This window comes from Dromiciops gliroides, chromosome 3 (assembly GCF_019393635.1).
Source record: "Dromiciops gliroides isolate mDroGli1 chromosome 3, mDroGli1.pri, whole genome shotgun sequence".
Taxonomy (NCBI): domain Eukaryota; kingdom Metazoa; phylum Chordata; class Mammalia; order Microbiotheria; family Microbiotheriidae; genus Dromiciops; species Dromiciops gliroides.
The window spans coordinates 55384615-55404778 of NC_057863.1; the positions used below are offsets into that span (position 1 = coordinate 55384615).

The 20164-nt window shown below is 37.3% G+C and overlaps 1 protein-coding gene across 2 annotated transcripts in view; it reads left to right on the forward strand.

Moving 5' to 3' along the window:
- The window catches only part of GK5 (glycerol kinase 5), a 48646-nt gene extending 33301 nt beyond the window's left edge, over window positions 1-15345 (forward strand). For both annotated transcript variants that reach the window (XM_043996598.1, XM_043996599.1), the window contains 6 exons: window positions 1575-1679; window positions 9007-9101; window positions 10397-10500; window positions 12639-12698; window positions 13878-14011; window positions 14780-15345. In XM_043996598.1, the coding sequence (XP_043852533.1) occupies window positions 1575-1679; window positions 9007-9101; window positions 10397-10500; window positions 12639-12698; window positions 13878-14011; window positions 14780-14928 (647 nt within the window). In that variant the 3' untranslated portion in view covers window positions 14929-15345. The remainder of the gene's footprint in view (window positions 1-1574; window positions 1680-9006; window positions 9102-10396; window positions 10501-12638; window positions 12699-13877; window positions 14012-14779) is intronic.
- The last annotated feature ends 4819 nt before the right edge of the window (window positions 15346-20164 follow it).

The window sequence follows — 20164 nt, forward strand, 5'->3', positions numbered from 1 at the left end:
TATGTAAAATCTTATCTTCATATCAGTTCAGAAAATATGGGAAACTGTGATCTGCTTTCTAAACATTATTTAGATAATACTGGACATTGTGTTTTGGACATGTAACTCATGTAATTGTGCTAATATAACTAGTCAGATCAACTAGCACTTATTGTGCCAGGCCCTGTGCTAAGCCAGATGATCCAAAAAAGGCAAAAACTGTCACTGCTTTCAAGGAGCTCACAGTCTAATGGGGGAAGACTACATGCAAACAACTATGTGTATACAGTATATACAGGCTAAATCAAATATATTTCATGTTTTGTAACAGATGTTTTTCTCTTTATGATTGAATTCATTAGGGGGTTTTGCCTTTGGAGCAATCATTAGTAAACCACCAGAGTTAGAATTAGGTTTAATATTTGTTAGTCACTCCCAAACTTTCACCTACTCCAAGTCTTCCTGTTTCTTTTGAGGACGTAATCTGGTCATCCAGCTTCTTAACCCTGGAGGCCCTCCTTGGTCCTTTCCTCTCCCTTAGCCACCATACTCATTTACATCACCAAGTCCTGTCAGTTCTGCCTGCACAACATTTTTCATGTTGATCCTTTTCTCTCCACTCACACAACACCCCCCTCATTCACATACCCATTACTTTTTACCTTCTTATAATAGACTCCTCTTTCATTTTCTTGCCTCCCATCTATTCCTTTCTCCAATTCATCTTCCATCTACCTTCCAACTAAAACACAAATCTGACAGTGTCACTTCTTGACTCAAGTCTTCAGTCCCTCCCGTTTGCCTGTAGAATAAAATACTCATTCTTCAGCCCAACGTTTAAAGCCCTGATAGAGGCTGGCTCCAGCTGAACTTTCCAGACTTATTTTACCTTATTCCTCTTCACAGGGTCTCAGTTACAGACTAAGTTTCCCAAACTTGGCCTTCTGTCTCCTGCCTTGGTGCCTATACCAGACAAACCCACATGCCTGGAATGGACTTATTTTTCACCTTGTACAATCCTTAGTTTCTTAGAGGCTCCATTCATGTGCCCCTTCATACACAAATCCTTCCCTCAGCTGCCTCCTTCATTCTCTTTCCCTTTGCATTTTATATCCCCAGGAACTTCTTCTTTTTTTTTTTTTTTTGCAGGGCAATGAGGGTTAAGTGACTTGCCCAGGGTCACACAGCTAGTAAGTGTCAAGTGTCTAAGGCTGGATTTGAACTCAGGTACTCCTGAATCCAGGGCCGGTGCTTTACCACTGTGCCATTTAGCTGCCCTCCCCAGGAACTTCTTTGAGGTCAAGGCCTGGGATTTTGTTTGTTTCTTTGTTTGTTTTTTGGTCTTTGTATCTAAAGCACCATGCATAGGGTAGGCACTTAATGCTGACTTCATTAAATTGAATACTAATTTCTCTAGTAATCTTGTCTGAAAATAGCTTGAAATTTTACTTAGTACAGTACTTGTTTAGAAATGGGCAGCTATGTAGAAGTCTATATTTTAAGATGATTGAATTATCCCATTTTAAAATGTCTCTGGAACAGTGACTTGTGTGTTATTAAATATTATATAACTGGAACTTATTTTTGTTTATAAGGTTTTTATCCATTAATTGGTTGGAAGATTGGTCCTGAAGTTGTCTGCTTGGCTGAAGGCAATGCAGCAGACACTGGTACTGCCATAAAATGGGCCCAAACTTTAAGTAAGTAAACCTTCAGACTGATCATACAGTGTGCACAGTTAAGCTCCTGGATAGCAGTGACTCTTGCTAGTCATCAGACTGGTGTTGCTGCATAAGAGCTTTGAATAAGAACTCTTTGGAATGTGAAAGAATAGAACAAAATGGTTTTTGGGAAGTTGAAACCAGAGAAAAATAAAGAAAAGAGGAAAAATAAGAAGGCCTAATTACAGTTTTTTCCTTGGATTTCACAGTCAGGAGATGGTTTAGTACATTTTCTAGATCTGTTTATTTTTTGGTTTAAATTATTTTTTATTTATTTTGTTAAATAGTTCCCAATTACATGTATAAACATTTTAGGGATCATTTTTAAAACTTTTGAGTTCCAAATTCTCTCCCTCTCTCTTGCTCCTCCTGTCTCCTTGAGATGGAAAGCATTTTAATTTTAATTATACACACAAGGTCGTGTAAAACATATTTCTATATTAGCCGTATTGCAAAAGAAAACACAAACAAAATAAAACAATAAAAATAAAGAATTTTTTTTAAAGAATGCTTCAATCAGCACCCAGAGTTCATCACCTCTCTGGAGGTGGATAGCATTTTTCATTATAAGACCTTTGGAATTGTCTTGGATTATTTTCTTGATCAGGATAGCTAAATCTTTCAAAGTTCATCATCCTCACACTATTGCTGTTACTGTGTACAGTTTTCTCTTTGTTCTGCTTTACCTCACTTTGCATGGGTTCATCTATGTCTTCCTAGGTTTTTCTGAAAGTATCCCCTTCATCATTTCTTATAGCACAATAGTACTCCATCATATTAATAATACAAACTTGTTCATTTATTCCTCAGTTGATGGGCATCCCCTCAGTTTCTAATTTATTCCTACTACAAAAAGAACTACTAGAAATACTTTTGTCCATATGAGTCCTTTTCCTTTTTCTTTGATCTCCTTAGGTTATAGATCTAGTAACAGTATTGCTGGGTCAAAGGATATATGCAGTTTTATAGCTCTTTGGGCATAGTTCCAAATTGTTCTCCAGAATGGTTGGACCAGTTCACAACTCCACCAGCTGTCCCAATTTTTAGACATCCCCTCCAACATTTGTCATTTTCTTTTTCTGTCATGTTAGCCAATCTGATAAGTGTGAGGTAGTATCTCACAGTTGTTTTAATTCTCATCATCATTAAATGTCATCAATCTGCAGTAATGATTTACAGCATTTTTTTGAGTGAATATTGATAGCTTTGGTTTTGTTTTTTTCTTCTGAAGACTGTCTCTTCATATCTTTTGACCATCTATCCACTAGGGAATGGTTCTTATTTTTATAAATTTAGATAAGTTCCCTGTATATTTAAGAAATGAGGCCTTAGGATTAATATTATGTGTGTGTATATATATATATATATATATATATATATATATATATATATATATATAACCTATATCAGATTACCTGCTGTCTAGGGGAGGGGGAGGGAGGGGAGGGAGGGGAGGGAGGGGAGGGAGGGGAGGGAGGGAGAAAAATCTGAAATTGGAAAGCCTGTATAAACAAAAGTTGAGAATAATCTTTACATGTAACGGGAAAAAATAAAATACTTTATTAATTAAGAAATGAGGCCTTTATCAGACACAGTGCAAAAAATTTTCCCCAGTTTTCCTGTTTTCCTTCTAATTTTGACTGCATTAGTATTGTTTGTGCAAAAGATTTTTAATTTCATGTAGTCAAAATGATGTATTTTACTTCCTGTAATCATGTCTCTCTCTTGTTTGGTCACATACTCCTTCCTTATCCATAGATCTGACAGGTATTTGTTTCCTTACTCCCCTAATTTACTTATGACATAACCCTTTATGTCTAATCATTTATCCATTTTGACCTTATCATTATATATGATGTGATGGTTTGATCTATACATGGTTTCTACCAAACTGCTTTACACTTTTTTCAGCAATTTTTGTCAAATGTTGAGTTTTTACCCCAACAGCTTAGATCTCTGGGTTTATCAAACACTAGATTACTATGGTCATTTACTACTGTATGTTATGTACCTAATCCATTCCACTGATCTACTACTCTGTTTCTTAGCCAGTACCAGATTGTTTTGATGATTACCACTTTGTAATATAGTTTGAAATCTGGAACAGCTAGTCTTCCTTTTTTCATTGACTCCCTTGATATTCTTGACCTTTTGTTCTTCCAGATGAATTTTGTGACTATTTTTTCTAGCTCTATAAAATAATTATTTGACAGTTTGATTGGTGTGACACTGAATGAATAGATTAACTTAGTTCGAATGTTCATTTTTATTATATTGGCTCAGTCAACCCATGAGCAATTAATATTTCTCCTGTTCTTTAGATGTATTGTTATTTGTGTGAAGTGTTTTGTACTTGTGTTCATGTAATCCCTGGGTTTGTCTTGGAAAGTGGATTCTCAACTATTTGATATTGTCTGCAGTTATTTTATTTATTTTATTTTATTATTTTTTTTTTGATGAGGCAATTGGGGTTAAGTGACTTGCCCCAGGTCACACAGCTAGTAAGTATTAAGTGTCTTAATCCAGATTTGAACTCAGGTCCTCCTGAATCCAGGGCCGGTGCTCTATCCACTGTGCCACCTAGCTGCCCTGCAGTTATTTTAAATGGAATTTCTCTTTCTGTTTCTTGCTGCTGAGTTTTGTTGGTAGTATATGGAAATGTTGATGATTTATGTGGGTTTATTTTATATACTACAACTTTGCTGAAGTTGTTATTTGTTTCATCTAGTTTTTTAGTTGATTTTCTAGGGTTTTCTTAGTATATCATCATATTATCTGCAAAGAGTGATAGTTTTGTTTTCTCATTGCTTCTTTTCATTCTTGCAATTACTTGTCTTATTGCTATACCTAGCATTTCTAGTACAAAATTGAGTAATACTGTAGTGGTATTGGGGCAGCTAGGTGGTGCAGCAGATAGAGCACCAGCCCTAGATTCAGGAGGACCTGAGTTCAAATCCGGCCTCAAACACTTGACACTTACTAGCTGCGTGACACTTAACCCCAATTGCCTCACCCCCCCCCAAATACTCTAGTGGTATTAATAAATATCCTTGCTTCACTCCTGATCTTATTGGCAAGGCTTCAAGTTTATTATTGTTACAGATAATCCTTGCTTTGGTTTTAGATAAATACTAATCATTTTAAGAAAGGCTCCATTAATTCCTATGCTTTCTAGTGTTTTTTAAAGGAATAGAAGCTTTTCCCGCATCTCTTCATATAATTATGTCATTTTTGTTATTACTGTTACTGATGTGGTCAATTTTGCTGATACTTTTCCTAATGTTGAGCCAGCCTTGAATTCCTGGTATATTTCCCACTTGGTCATAGTATATGAACTTTGTGACATATTGCTATGATTTTTTTTGCTAATGATTTATTAAAAATTTTTGCATTGATATTCATTAAGGAAATTGGTTTATAGTTGGGTTTTTTTTTTGTTTTTTGCTTTCCCTGGTTTAGGTATCAAAACCATATTTGTGTTATAAAAGGAATTTGATAGGCTTCCTTCTTTACCTATTTTTCTCAAATAGGTTATATACTATTGGGATTAATTTTTCCTAGATCCTTGCAATATTTTCTCCTTGACCTGTGAGGTCTGGAATTTGGCTATAATATTCCTGGAGGTTTTCATTTTGGGATCTCTTTCAGGAGGTGATCGGTAGATTTTTTAAATGTTAGGTAGAATTCACTTGTAAATCCATCTGGTCTTGGGGACTTTTTTCATTGGGAACTCACTGATATCTTATTGAATTTCTTTTTCTAATTTAGGATTAGTTAAGTATTCTATTCCCTCTTCTGTTAATCTGGACAGTTTATATTTTTGTAAATATTCTTCAATTTCACTTAAATTGTCAGTTTTACTGGCATACATTTGGACAACATAAATCCTAACAATTGTTTTGATTTCATCTTTATGGTTAGTTCATTCACCCTTTCATTTTTGATAGTAGTAATTTGTTTTTCTTCTTTCGTTTTTTAAATAAAATTAACCAATGGTTTATCTTTTTTTTTCCATAAAAGCAGCTCCTGGTTTTCTTTATTAGGTCAATGCTTTTTCACTCTCAAATTTTATTAATCTCTCTTTTGATTTTGAGGATTTCCATTTTGGTGTTTAATTGGGAATTTTAAAATTTGTTCTTTTTCTAGTTTTTTTAAGTTGCATGCCCAATTTATTGTTCTGCTCTCTCTTTTTTTTTTTTAATTTTTGTGGGGCAATGAGGGTTAAGTAATTTGCCCAAGGTCACACAGCTAGTAAGTGGCAAGTATCTGAGGCTGGATTTGAACTCAGGTCCTCCTGAAAACAAGGCCAGTGCTTTATCCACTGCACCACCTAGCTGCCCCTTGCTCTCTTTTATTGATGTAGGATGCATCCTATAAATTTTGGAATGTTGTCTCATTGTTGTTATTCTCTTCAATGAAATTGTTTCTGTGGTTTGTTCTTTGACCCACATATTCTTTAGAATTAGATTATTTAGTTATCTTTTTAATATATTCATTTTTTAAATCTATGCTTCAACAGCCATTTATTAAATGTAAATTTTATTGCATTATGGTCTGAAAAGGGTGAATTTAATATTTCTGCTTTTCTTCATTTGGTTGTAAAGTTCCTAAAGTTTTTGTGAAGGTACTATGTACAGCTCAGAAAAAGTTATACTTCTTTCTATTCCCAGTAAGTTTCCTCCAGAGGTTTAGCATATCTACCTTTTCCAAGATTCTATTCATCGCCTTGTCTTCTTTATTTTAATGGTTAAATTTATCTAGCTCTGAGAGGGGAAAGTTGAGGTTGCTTACTAATATAGTTTTACTATCTATTTCCACCTGAAATTCATTTAACTTTTCCCTTATGAATTTGGATACTATGCCACTTAGTGCATCTATCTATGTTAAGTATTTATATTACTTTGTTTTCTGTAGTTCCTTTTAGGAAGATGTAGTTTCCCTGCTTATCCCTTTTAAATAGGTCTATTTTTGCTTTTGCTCTGTCTGAGATCATGATTGTTCCTCCCCCTTCCTTTTTTACTTCAGTTAAAGCATAGTAGAGTCTGCTCCAGTCCTCTCTTTTGACTCTGTATGTGTTTACTGCTAGGACTAAACAAAATTCTGTTGTTAGATAGAAGAGGCTTGGTCCAGGAGGGTCCTTGATTATTCCCTCATTAACACTCCATTACTGATGACTAACTTATATATGGCTTCCATCTTGGCCCATAAGTCTCTTGCTGCTTCCCTTCTGCTGGCATCCCTGAGGCCATGTGATTCACTTGTAGAAGTGCATTTTTCCCTTATCAGGAATCCAGTCAGGCCTGTGTCACTTTCTCATCCTGTCTGTGCTCTTGTATTTCTGTTCTACCTTTTAAAGCCCAAATCCTTAGGTGAAATCCAGGTATATGAATTAGCCATGAGTCTGTTCATGAATTTTTAAAATTTAACTAGCGGGGGCAGCTAGGTGGCACAGTGGATAGAGTACCAGCCTTGGATTCAGGAGGACCTGAGTTCAAATCTGGCCTCAGACATTTAACACTTACTAGCTGTGTGACCCTGGGCAAATCACTTAACCCCAATTGCCTCACCAAAAAAAACAAAAACAAAAATAAATTTAACTAGCTACTTATATTGTTTTTTATTTAATTTTAAAAATGCAACAAAAATATCTTTTCTCACCTTCCCATCTCTTCCCTTATCCTTCCATTAATCCAGAACTTAAACACCCTCAAAAAGCCTACCAGTTCATACCTGAGACAACAAAAGAAGCTTCTACATGAAACCTTGAATCTTCATTTACATTGCTTGCTATTGTTAAAAGTATATAACAAGTTCTACTTGTAGCTTTGTAAATTGCCCTGATCATAGTGCTTCCTTCTGTTCTATGCATTTAAATTTTTTTATCTTTTTTTTTTTATTTTTGTCAGACGTGTGCTGATATGGTAAGCTTACACACTTCTCTGGGCCACTAGTGTACTACATATGGCCTTTCTAGTATCCAGGGCCAACAGCGACATTAAAATCAGAATCCCAGACTCTCTGATTTTCCAAGGGCTCTCCAGTTATTTTTTAAATTAAGTAGTGTGTGGGGCAGCTAGGTGGTACAGTGGATAAAGCACTGGCCCTGGATTCAGGAGGACCTGAGTTCAAATCTGGCCTCAGACCCTTGACACTTACTAGCTGTGTGACCCTGGGCAAGTCACTTAATCCTCATTGTCCTGCAAAGAATAAATGAATAAAAAATTTTAAAGAAAATTAAGTAGTGTGTGAGTGATCAGGAATGACTTTGTGTATGTAGAAAGTGATCCTTGAACTGAGTTTTGAGAGAAACAGAAGATTCTATGAAGCAGAGGTGAGGAGGGAGGGAGTTCTAGATGGGGGGAACCACCCTACACACAGACAGGATGCTGTGTGAAGGACAGCACGACCAGGCTGGCTGAACCTTAGAGTGAGTGAATGAAGGAGACTAGGAGAGAATGAGACAGCAAAGGCAGTGAGCCTTGCCCAGGGTCACACAGCTAGTAAGTGTCAAGTGTCTGAGGCCGGATTTGAACTCAGGTACTCCTGAATCCAGGGCCAGTGCTTTATCCACTGCACCACCTAGCTGCCCAACATAGAAAGCTTTTAATGCCAAATTGGGGAGGGCCCAAGGGCCACTGGAGTTCATCCAGAAGGGGAGTGGCCTGGTCAGACCTGAGCTTTTGGACATTCTCTTGGGCAGCTCTGGGGAGGATGGATTAGAGAGGGAAGAAAGTCTCATCAGGGACTCCCGAGCTTTACTCTCTCCCTCTCTAAGTTACCTCGATCTACTTTTTTTAAACATTTGCTTCATGAGTGAAAAAGATCATCCCATGTAGGCAGTCCTGGATGGGTTGAGATCTGCCCTGTTAGAAGGAAAAACCACATGAATGAAAGCACCACTTCGCTTGAGCATGTGTTTGTATCCTTGTATCCAGGCATGTGCTGGAGCCCACTGATACATGACTCCAGAGAGCCAAATGGTACATTTTCAGCACCCTTTTGGGCATAGATTGATTCTCATTTCTGTCTTTGTATCTCTAGAGCATTGTGCTTAGTAAATACTACTTGGATATAACTGGATTAAAACACCATTGATACTAGAACAGAGTCCTCAACAGTAGAGGCAGAAGGGACTCAGAGCAGGGCCTGGAGATGCCCACTATAGCTAGGGCTTGAGCAGTCCATTTACTGGAAAGTCATCCCATATGGGTATGGAGTTCTGGGGCTGATAAATCTTAGGGCTATTCTATGTGATTCTAGTTTCATTTGTTGTTTCTTCCTCTCTAAAACTGAAAACTTTCTGCAGATCTCTTCACAGATGCTGATGAGACTGAAAAAATGGCTAAAAGTTTGCCAGATTCTGAAGGAGTTTGTTTTGTTCCATCTTTTAGCGGATTGCAGGTAAAAGAAAAAAATTCAATCAGTGACATCTTTGTTCATACTTGCCTGCCACCTTATCTCTAGATTTCTTTGACTTGGACAAGAGGGCAATGGGAAGCCCACTGTGGGCTTCCACTGTAGAATCAGCTGAGCTAATAGTAGATTCTAAAGCTGAGAATCCATGCCCTACTGATCAAGAAACTCCCTACGATTACACAGAAATCTCTTCAGATAGACCTTATTGGTCTCAAGTGCTGTCATATTACTGAACAGACTTTTCAGAGTTGGAAAGGCTTTAACTAAAAGTATAGCCAACTCAAACCCAGGAGTTAGCAGTGGACTAAAACAGAACCTTTTTGTTTTTTAAAGTTGTCCCTGTGACTGGTTTGCCAAAGGAATCCATTTCTTAGTTTGGGGAAAGTACAGTGTACCCCTGAAGTGGGTTCAAACCCTTAGGCCATACCTAAGGATCCTGCAGGCCACATATTGACTTAGAAAACCACAAAATAATATATTTATGTTCCATTGTATTTTTGTTTTGTTCAATACTTCCTAATCACATTTCACTCTGGCTCAGAGAAGCTTGTGCCTCGCCCATGCTCACCCAAGCTCCTAAGTGTCTGAGGCCACATTGGAACCTGCACCTTCTTGACTTCTAGTCCAACACCCCTTTGGAACCTGTGTTTCAAATTTACCAAACTGAGAATGATTGCACAGATCATGAGAAATAATGATTACTGTGCATCTGTTTTTAAATTAAGCATCCATCTATGTTAGCTCTGATTTTTTACTCTTGAGAAGCTTCAAACCAGGAATTTTACCTCTTAGAAGTTTTTACACATTTAATGTCATTCTCCCTGCAGATGGGCTCTTAATTATGCCAGAGAAATAAAGCATCCATAGCTTTTGGGGACGAACTAATTTTAGGCCATTAGAATCCTACATATAATTTACTAGAAGAGAGGATTAAGCTAGTTTTCCAGGAAAATATTTGTGGTGTTTTGATGTTTTTTTCTCCCTTAAGACTAGGTCATTTACATGGGTAGGATTTGTTTCATCTCTTCTTTACAACATACTTTTCCCTATTGGTACTGGGTGTGGGATGTTGATCAGGGAGCTGAGCCTCTGCCACATATTGACTGTGTGACACTTTACCAATCCCTCACCTTTTCAGTGCCCCATATCATAATTCAGATTCTAATTATTTTCTTCTCATAGTAGCTTCTTTGTCATGTGTAGTTTTCTATTTACTATTTGACATCTTCCCCAAATGTTTAAGTATATCAGTGAATAATGTAGACTTTTTTCCTTCGTAGGCGCCATTAAACGACCCTTGTGCATGTGCCTCTTTTATGGGTCTCAAGTCTTCCACCAATAAATATCATCTTGTCCGAGCCATACTGGAGTCCATAGCTTTCAGGTATCAATAAACCCCTATTTAAAATCATACACTTTCCATTTTGAAGAATCTCTGTCATTCTTAACTGGAAACCAAACAATATATTAGCTGAGGACTTTTACTTTAAAAGAGACAGCATGATCTAGTGGGTAAGCTTGTCTCAGCATCTGCAGATCCTGGGTTCAAGGACTGCCTCCAAGACCTTCTGGCTGTGTGACCCAAAGAACCCTCTCAGCCTGTATGTTGTAGAGAGGCTGCCAGTCCATGTACTTACATTATTCTGTGATCTCAGCTGAAGCATTCTATACTTCTTATTATGTTCAGTTATTAGTAGATAGCATCAATAGGAATGATATCATAACTTGGAGCATTTGCAAATGTTTTTGGAAATCCCATTACTTAGAGTAGAGACTATTAAGGTTCTAGGTTAGGTTTTCTTTTTATGGAGGATAGCAGAATTTTTCACTACAGAAGCTTTAATTAACAATACTCTGAGTGTTTAAAATGTAATTTAATTTTTGAGATATTAAATTTTCAAAAGATTTTTTTATGGGAGAAGCTAGGTGGCGCAGTGGATAAAGCACTGGCCTTGGATTCAGGAGAAGCTGAGTTCAAATCCAGCCTCAGACACTCGACACTTACTAGCTGTGTGACCCTGGGCAAGTCACTTAAGCCTCATTGCCCCACAAAAAAAACAAAACAAAACAAAAAAACAGAAACAAACAAAAAATACTTTTTATGGGATTTTTTCTTGTGATTATTTTGCCATAATATGAAACAGTAGTCTTAATTTAAAAGTTAAGAGTTTGACCAAGAAGTGGTATGGTATAGTATGATAGATAGCCATTGTAGAAAAGAGGATGACTTGGGTTCAAGTATGACTTCTGACCCATCTTGACTGGGTGACACTGGGTAAATCACTTAACCTCTCAGTGCTCCAGACTGCAGAAAAGGTGCTGGCCTTCACTGGCAGAGGGAGTTTCCTCACCAAGGATTTCCCTAAAACCACTGAAATCACAGGTTCAGTTTCTGTTTTTATGACTGTCATGAGATGAAGGTTTAAAAAACTGTTAGCTGCGCATACCCTTTGGTCCAGCAATGCCACTGATAGGTTTATATCCCAAAGACATCCCCCAAAAGAGAAAAAGATCTATTTGTACAAAAATATTTCTAGCGGCTCTTTTTTTGTGGTGGCTAAGAATTGAAAATCAAAGGAATGCCCATCATGTGGGGAATGGCTAATGAGCTCTGGCATATGATGGTGATGGATATTATTGTGCTGTAAGAAATGAGAAGCAGGATGATTTCAGAAAGGCCTGGAAAGACTTGCATGAATGGATGTTTATTGAAGTGAGCAGAACCAGAAGAATGTTGTGCACAGAGACAGCAATAATGTTTGTTCAAGAACTGTGAATGACTTAACTATTCAAAGCAATACAATGATCCAAGACAATCCCAAAGGATGAAGCCTACTACCTAGCTCCAAAGAAAGAACTGATATAGATTGAACACAGACTGAAGTATACTATTTTTCACTTTCTTTCATTTTTTTCTTTTATTCAAGTTTTCTCATACAAAGTGACTAATATGGTAATGTTGTACATAATTGCACATGTATAACCCATTTCTGATTGCTTACCACTTCAGGGAGGAGGAAGAGGACAGAGGTAAGGAGGGATAAAATTTGGAACTCAAAACTATAAATAAAAATGTTTATTATTTTTTTTTTAAATATCTGTTATCTAGAGTTGATGGCAAACTCAAATAGAAATAGGGACCACTAAGCCACACATAAGGATCCCTGTGGCTATATATTGTCTTAGAAAACTACAGATTAATGTTACCTATGTTCTGTTGTATTTTATTTATTTGGTTAAATATTTCCTAACTTATGGTTTAGTGTTCTTGTTTCTATATGAATTTGACACCACTGCTCTAGGCAATTCTCTGAGTTGCAGAAAAGGTGCCAACCTGCATGGGTAGAGGGAGTGTTCTTACCTGGGCATTCCCTATACCAGTGAAATCACAGGGCCAATCCCTATACCTGTCCTTTGAAGGACTATCATCTTTGTATAACTATGTACAGGAAGGAACTGCATGACATGATATAATCATGATTTGCACTTTGTCTAAAGAGCGATTATCTTCTTTTTAAATAGAAACAAACAATTGTATGAGATGATGCAGAAGGAGATTGGCATTCCTATTACCAGAGTTCGGTATGTAGACTTCCACCGTGATAGATTCTTTCTGAACTAAGACAATAAAACTAAAACAAATAAGAATTCATCTTAAACAACTCAGTCCTACGAATTTCAATGCCTGAAGTTCAAAGTTCTTTTTGACCTAATCCCTCAAATAGCAAACCTTCCTTAAATCTTGTCCCTTAGGATTAATGGGAAAATGGTTGCCATAATTTTCTAGAGACAACGCTTTAGCAAGAGCTAGATGAAGTGCTGATAGGTTTCAGAAGATTTAAACCTAACTTTTCTGGCCCCCAGATCTAGACAAATAGGCATTGGGATTGTAGATGAAAGCACAACCTCAGATGTCTTCTGAGTGGGATGCATGTTGAGGATTTGGCCAGAGCACCCCTCTCGCTCTCGCTCTCCCTCTCTCTCTCTCTCTCTCTCTCTCTCTCTCTCTCTCTCTCTCTCTCTCTCTCTCTCTCTCTCTTTCTCTCTTTTTCTCTCTTTCCCCCCCCCCTCGCTCTTGCTCTCTTTCTCATCTTGAAGCCCTTTGTTAGAATGTCCAAATAGACCATAGTCAAATGTGAAATTCCTCATTTTCTCCTCACTATCTTTCTATCTTTCCTCTTTGAGCCATTGGTACTAGGTCATTGTAGCCTCTGCAGCCCCTAGCTGTAAATGGGACAACTGGGGGAGTTGGTACCAGGGACTTGTTCACTGAATCACAGATGGAATTTTGATGTTTAGAGCTGGAAGTCTAGTGCATGACTGTTGTTTTTCAGGTGAGGAAAAGACTCAGTGAGGTGACTCATCCACGATCTCCCAGGTGTCAGTAATCTCTTTTTATTAAAGTTGTACTTCCAAAGGAAAGTCTGATACAATTTTCTTTCAGTTCCTTGAATTTCTTCAACTTCCTCTGCTATAATAGAGATTTAGGATCCCTCCCATATCTTAGTTGAGTGTGTGGAAAAAGCAAATCACCTGGTGCCCATTTCCACCCCATCCCTTCCAGTTCCATAGGAGCCTCAGACCTTAAGAGGCCAGGGTCCTTCAAACTCCAGTGAGATAGACCTTAGCAGGGAATGGTTTCGATGGTCTTAATAAAATCAGGACTGCAAGAACTCCTGTGTGGCAGAGCTTTGATTTAAAGAAACATTAAATAGTGTGTTTATTACTGATCTTTTACTTTGCACATCTTTTTCCCCATAGGGCAGATGGAGGGGTTTGCAAGAATAGTTTTGTTATGCAGATGACTTCTGATCTGATTAATGAGAAGATAGACAGGCCTGCCCACATAGAGATGTCCTCTTTAGGAGCTGCTTCTCTAGCTGGTCTTGCTGTTGGTATGTATGATTTTGGTAATGACTAGTGCTTTCTTTTCAAATATTTCCAGACTGTAGGATGGATCGTCATAAAGCATTGACTTGGAAGGTTGTATGGAGTTTGCATTTTGCTCCTACTCACCCATCACTAAAGTCAAGTGACTGCTTGTGGCTTGTGCTTCTCTCCCACCTTCAGAACAGGCACACAATACATGTATACATACATGTGTGTATATACATATATATACATATATTTATATATATTTATATTTGCCTAGATGTGCATGTATATGTATACAAATATAAACATATGCATATATATACATAGATACATATAAATTTGTATTTATATAAATATCTAGATATTATTTTCCACTGTCTTTGACCTCTTAGGTTTATATGCCTGGTAGTCCTATTGCTGAGTGAAAGGACTTTTGAGATTTAAGTAATTGCTGTCCAGAATGGTGGGACCAGTTCACAACTCCACCACTAGTGCTTTGATGTGTTTGTCCTACCATTGCTTGTCCAGTGAAGTCACAACTTATCAAGATTGTCTCCTGAGGGATGATTGCTGTTGGAGGCAATGACCACCATGAAGTCAGTATAGAAGTAAACATTCCACCTCACAAACCTGTACTTCAGCCCCATAATGTCGACAGTCTCTTGAACTTGTGATAAAAATTGCCCAGTAGGTGCCTTCTTACCTATTTGTAGTCTTCGTGTTCAATCTTATGGCTCCAGGCAGGATTAACTATCAAATGTGAGAATAATTTTTTTTCTTATTTCCAGGGTTTTGGACAGACAAAGAGGAGTTAAAGAAGCTGAGGGAAAGTGAAAGAGTTTTTGAGCCACAGAGAAAATGGAAAGAATATGAACCTAGTATGGAAAATTGGGTCAAGGCTGTAAAACGTTCCATGAACTGGTATACCAGGCTATAACTTCAGATGGGAAAAGACAAAACACTCTACTGCTTTTTGGGGGGGAAACCTTACCATAATTTTTATCTGAACCATAACCTTGCTAAGACAACAATACCTCATAAACACGCCTTTCATGGTTGTGTGTTTCATAGCAGCTTCCTAAGAAGAGTGTGACCACCATTTCCAGTTGTGCGTGGCTGCTCCAAAATTCTTGTCTTACCTCGGGTCCTCATCTTTTTAAAAGAAAAATACTGTAGATAAGTGCTATAACTGAACATTGTGATTTGTTACCAGCAATTTTTAGTGAATGCTATTCAATGTTGCATTCAAAAATTATGTCATTTTTTGCCTTGAATTCATTAGATTTATTTACAATCTACGTACTAAATAAAAGGATGACTATGCCAAAATATTGTAGCAGTGCTGAAGCAACATTAAGAGTTTTTTTAAATTTAAAGCTACAGTTGTTCAATGCTCTGTCCAGACATGAGCTGTGTGTCAGTATTTGGATTTCAGACTAACTTTCTTTTTAGGTTAGTGCATCATCTTTTTCTAACTGCCTTAATTTTTGCTCTCCTGTGACCCAGGAACATTATTTCTTTGCAGATTTGCCAACAAACTTTTCATAATTGGTCATTGTCTTTGAAAAAATGTTGATTTCTGATTGATCAAAATGATAGTGTTTGCTAGGGAACAATAATTTCTTTCTCTTCTTCCATCAAATTACTTGATTACTTAAACTGACCATATTTGCAGGTGAGTAGGGAAACAGTGTTCCCAAAACTTCTGGCTGTCATCACAGAATCAATCATGATCTCATTTTTGAGAACATACAGCTCGCTGTTATTGTTTGATCCTCCTGAGTATTTTGTTGTCTTACATTAATGTCCTAACACATTTTGTTGTAAATATCCCTGGGCCTGGTTGTTGGTGTTTAATAACCAGAACAGTTCTTAGTTAGATCAAGATGGTGACATCTCTGCTTTATGAGCATTTTTTTTTTTACCAGTTCTGGTAGCTAGGTCAGATCTCTCAGTCTTTCTTTATAGTATTTCATCCTTGTGTGTGTGCCTTCTGATAGTTAACCTACTTGTCTGGCACAGAGGATGGCAGGAGTGAACCCACTCAGTGGCAAGTGTCCTGGATACCTCTCTCTGCCCCATCTACTTCTAGGAGAGGAGCAGAGAAATCTTATTTTATTTTTTGATCCTCTGCTTGGTGAAATTTGTGGAGAGAAGAGGGTTGAGGCAGAGCCTAGGCTGCCCCTGCTCCCAAATATTTGAGCACCAATTTAGTTTTCAAAGTATAGTAATAATGAGTTATGTGCCTGTGACTGATGTTTAGCCTTCATTGTTATCACCTCCAGCCTCATTTCCCCTTTGCCAGGACTTGCCCATTTGGTAGTGGTCTTTGCTTGCTTGTTTTGCTGGTTGTGAATTTACTTCTTTCAAACCACAGAATTCTTACTTAAAGGGGAAATTATCAAGTAAGAACATGATTTAAGGAAGGTGATCAAGGTATTTTAGTTCCTGCACATTTTCCAAAAACAGACAGTGGTCTGTCTTTGGAGAATACTTTCTAAGAACAATAAAGTAAAACATGTAGCTCATTCTTACTCCTCAAATTCCATTATGTTAAGCTTCAACAGCAGTTCTAGATTTTGTCTCATTAGAGTTTTGTTGTCTCACATACTTGGGCCATCTACTGAGGCTTTAAAGTCTTGTTGTATGGAAATTTTTCAGTGCAATATTCACTCCCTCTAGTTCTTCCTTTCTTCTCTTGTTTCTGATAGTCTTACATTGAAGCAGCCTTAGGATAACTTTCTGTGGGGTCTGAACTATTTGTGGCCAAACAGGACTGAATTGTTTCCAGAGAGGCTCCTGGTATCATTTCTCAGAGACTTGATATTTGGTGGGTGTGCTTTATTCACTAATACTTTTGTCTTTGCACACTGAGTCCTGAACTGGAATATTACTAATGTCTAAAATTTTTATTTTACTTTGATCTTGTGTATTAATTCATCTCTGTCTCTGTCTCTCCCTCCTATTGTATTACTGCAAATGAAAGGATAAAGATTATTTATTATGTATAACTGAATTTCATGGGAATTGGTTGTCTGTCCAGGTATTAGTGGCTTATAAATTTTCTTCCTATTCAAGAATAGAAACAAGTCTTATTTTTGTTCTTTTGGTTCTTCAAGGGACAGTTTGCTAGAGAGGTGGTCAGATTTTGTTGACCACATTCGTTCTTGAAGGTTGTAGCAGAAAATTCTGAATCATTTCATTGAATCAGGTGCCATCTTCTGAGCCCTCTTTCTCATAGACCTTTATCAATCAGGAAATAGCAGGAAAGGTCCTAGTCCTTGAAGGAAAACAGGATTCCTACTTTTAATGTAAGGGAGAGAACCAGGCATTAGAATCTGTTCATTCAACTGTTTGTTGTTGTTCATTCTCTCTTCTCTAGAAAAGTCATCGTTTTGATGCAGATCTGGGATGTGCTTGGTGTGTTAGGACAGGACCAAAGTATATTTATCTGATTCCTTGCTTTGCTACACTTAGAAATAAGTGTTTTTGAAACGTGGCTAATCCACATTCTTTTACTAAAAATTAAAGATGCCTTCCTGTCTCTGGGCAAAGACCACTTTGGATAAATCCTCTCTACTTGTGCTCCATTAAACCGCCTAGATTGTAAGCTCCTTGAGGGCAGGAGTTATGTCTTTTTTCCTTTCTGTATCACCCACAGTGCCTTGCATGTAGTAGGTGCTTGGCTAATATTGGCTGAAGGAGTGAAATTTCATCTCTGCTTTGGACTTTTAATATGTATATTTCCTTTTCCCTTTTTGTACACAAAAGTGCTAGTAGGTAGCAAGTGATGTTTGTTACAGTAAATACATTGGCTTGAGAGAGACGATTGTAAATAGCTTTATGACCATAAGCATCTGGAATCTCCATTTTTTTATTCTTAAAAGTTCTGTGTGAAAACCTCACTTTCTATGAGGGAAGATGATTTATTCAAAATTTTATCTTTTTAAACAACAAAATTCTTCATGTTAGTATACATCTGCTGGTACATATTTAGGTAACTTTGGGGGATGTTTCTAAGGAAAGACAACAGTTTTTCCACAAGTTTTATATTTATTACAGAAGAATACTAAATGATGGGACCCTAGGAATGCCAAACATAATTTTGCTTCATGAAAGAAGCTCTAAGAAAAGTTTCCCTACATGCTCCAATATTAACCTTATTCAATTAAAAGTAACAAATGGTAAGGTACCCCTCCCTCCACAGCCTAGCAAGAATTTCAATATTCTTGGTATCCTGAAAAGGAAAAGGGAGGTAATTTAAGGCCTTTAGACCTTGTAGCAATTTTTAAATTTTTCAGACTGAGCAGAGGAGACCTGGGTCTCCTCTGAGTCCAAACTCACCTACCAGTCAGGAATAACAGTGGATTCTGAGTCCCTTTGGGGATTTTCATTGATCAAAAAGAATGAAAAGCCCCAGGATCCCTTCCTGACCCTTTGGTACCAAATTTAGCCCACCATGGACCCCAGGGATAGCCCAAGCACCTAGACCTCCCCAGTCATGTATCCTTAGGGGGCTGTGGAGCAAAGCTCCTTAAATTGTGGGTTGCAACCCCATATGGGGTTGTGTAACTGAATGTGGAGGTCATGAAAAATCTGGCAACAGTAAAAGGTATACCTATTTTATATACCTGTATACCTGGGGTCATATAAAAATTTCTTGGGCCAAAAGGGGTCACGAGTGGAAAATGTTTAGGAAGCCCCGGTGTAGAGGTCCTTAGAATTGCCCTGATTTTGAAGGGTATGGGGCAGCACATCAGTGTAGCCCAAGGGCAGATGAGCAAAGCCCAGTGAGAAAGTGTGGCAGAAGTTCCTGGAAGCAGGGAAGGAACCACAATTGCAGAAAACCTCAGATTTCCCTGTGCCATGATCTTCCCCTCAATGACACTGTTGGTGTGCTGAGTATGGCAGCTCTGTGTGCCCTGTGACTTTGGGGGAGAGAAATGACAAGCACTCAGCTGAATCTTTTCATTTTTCCCTTTTCCGTTTAATGACTGAAGAGGTCACTCCTTAGGGGTTTGAAATAATGTAACTGATCAGGATATTATTAGGTAACTTCCAAGTGTGTACTGACATCTTCAGTGTGACTGTAATGTACAAGGGAGAGGCCCAAGGGGCCTCTCAACGGTTCTGTTCTCATTAGCGGCGTGTTGATCTGTGATTAGCCATATAACAATATCATTGTTTTAAAATGTTTTAAGTACTGTATAGAGTTTTATACTCAGCTGTCTTAATATTTCTAAGAACTTTTATTTTGGAATAATATGACTTGTTATGATTCAAAATGATTTAGTAGAAAATTTATTTGAAAATTGCATATTTATGCAAGGTGGTATAATATAGATGTCAGTTGGGATATATGAGCCTGTTCTTTATCATTCTATTACTCTTCTTTCAGAAATTTAGCCTCATTCATACAAAATTGCCATTAAGATCATCATAAATAGCTATACATTAAATCTAGAAGGCATAAATATCTTGTTGCAATTTTTTTCTTTGGTTTTATATGGGTTCCATTCACTTTCTATTCCCCTAAGGACTACCTTAGGGGTAAGAAACACAAGTAAGCATTTTATTTTCCAGAAAAATCCTTTCCCTGTGGCTCATAGGTATTTATTTTGTGAAAGGCCAGTTATAATTGTTAGAGTTAAGGCTAAAACTTTTTTTTTTACAGAAGTGTTTAAACTGGACATGATTCATTTCTCAAAGGACAACATATTGATCAAACCTCACAGGGTTGTTGTGAGAATCAGATGAAATCTATATAAAGTGTTTAGCACAGTGCCTGGATTATAGTATGTGCTACATATTTGCTAGCTATTATTCCTCTTGTTATTATCTTTATCATCATTATTATTAGCATACAGTGTGGGAATTGACATATGAAAATCCAGTTGAATTCCACAGATATAATAAGGAACATGTATAGAGTGTTTTAAATATAGTCTTTTTCAGGTAATCTTATTTAAGACTCACAGCAACTCTGTGAGGTAGAATATACTGGTATGACCTATTTTACCAATGAGGAAACTAAAGCTCAGAGAGAGATTAGATGTCTTCTCTAAAATCCCACAGCAGAATTTGAATTCAGCAGAAGCAGAATTTGAACCCAGATCTTCTCAACTCCAAGATGATTGAGCCATGTTATCTCTTTTTAAGCACCTATTCCTTTC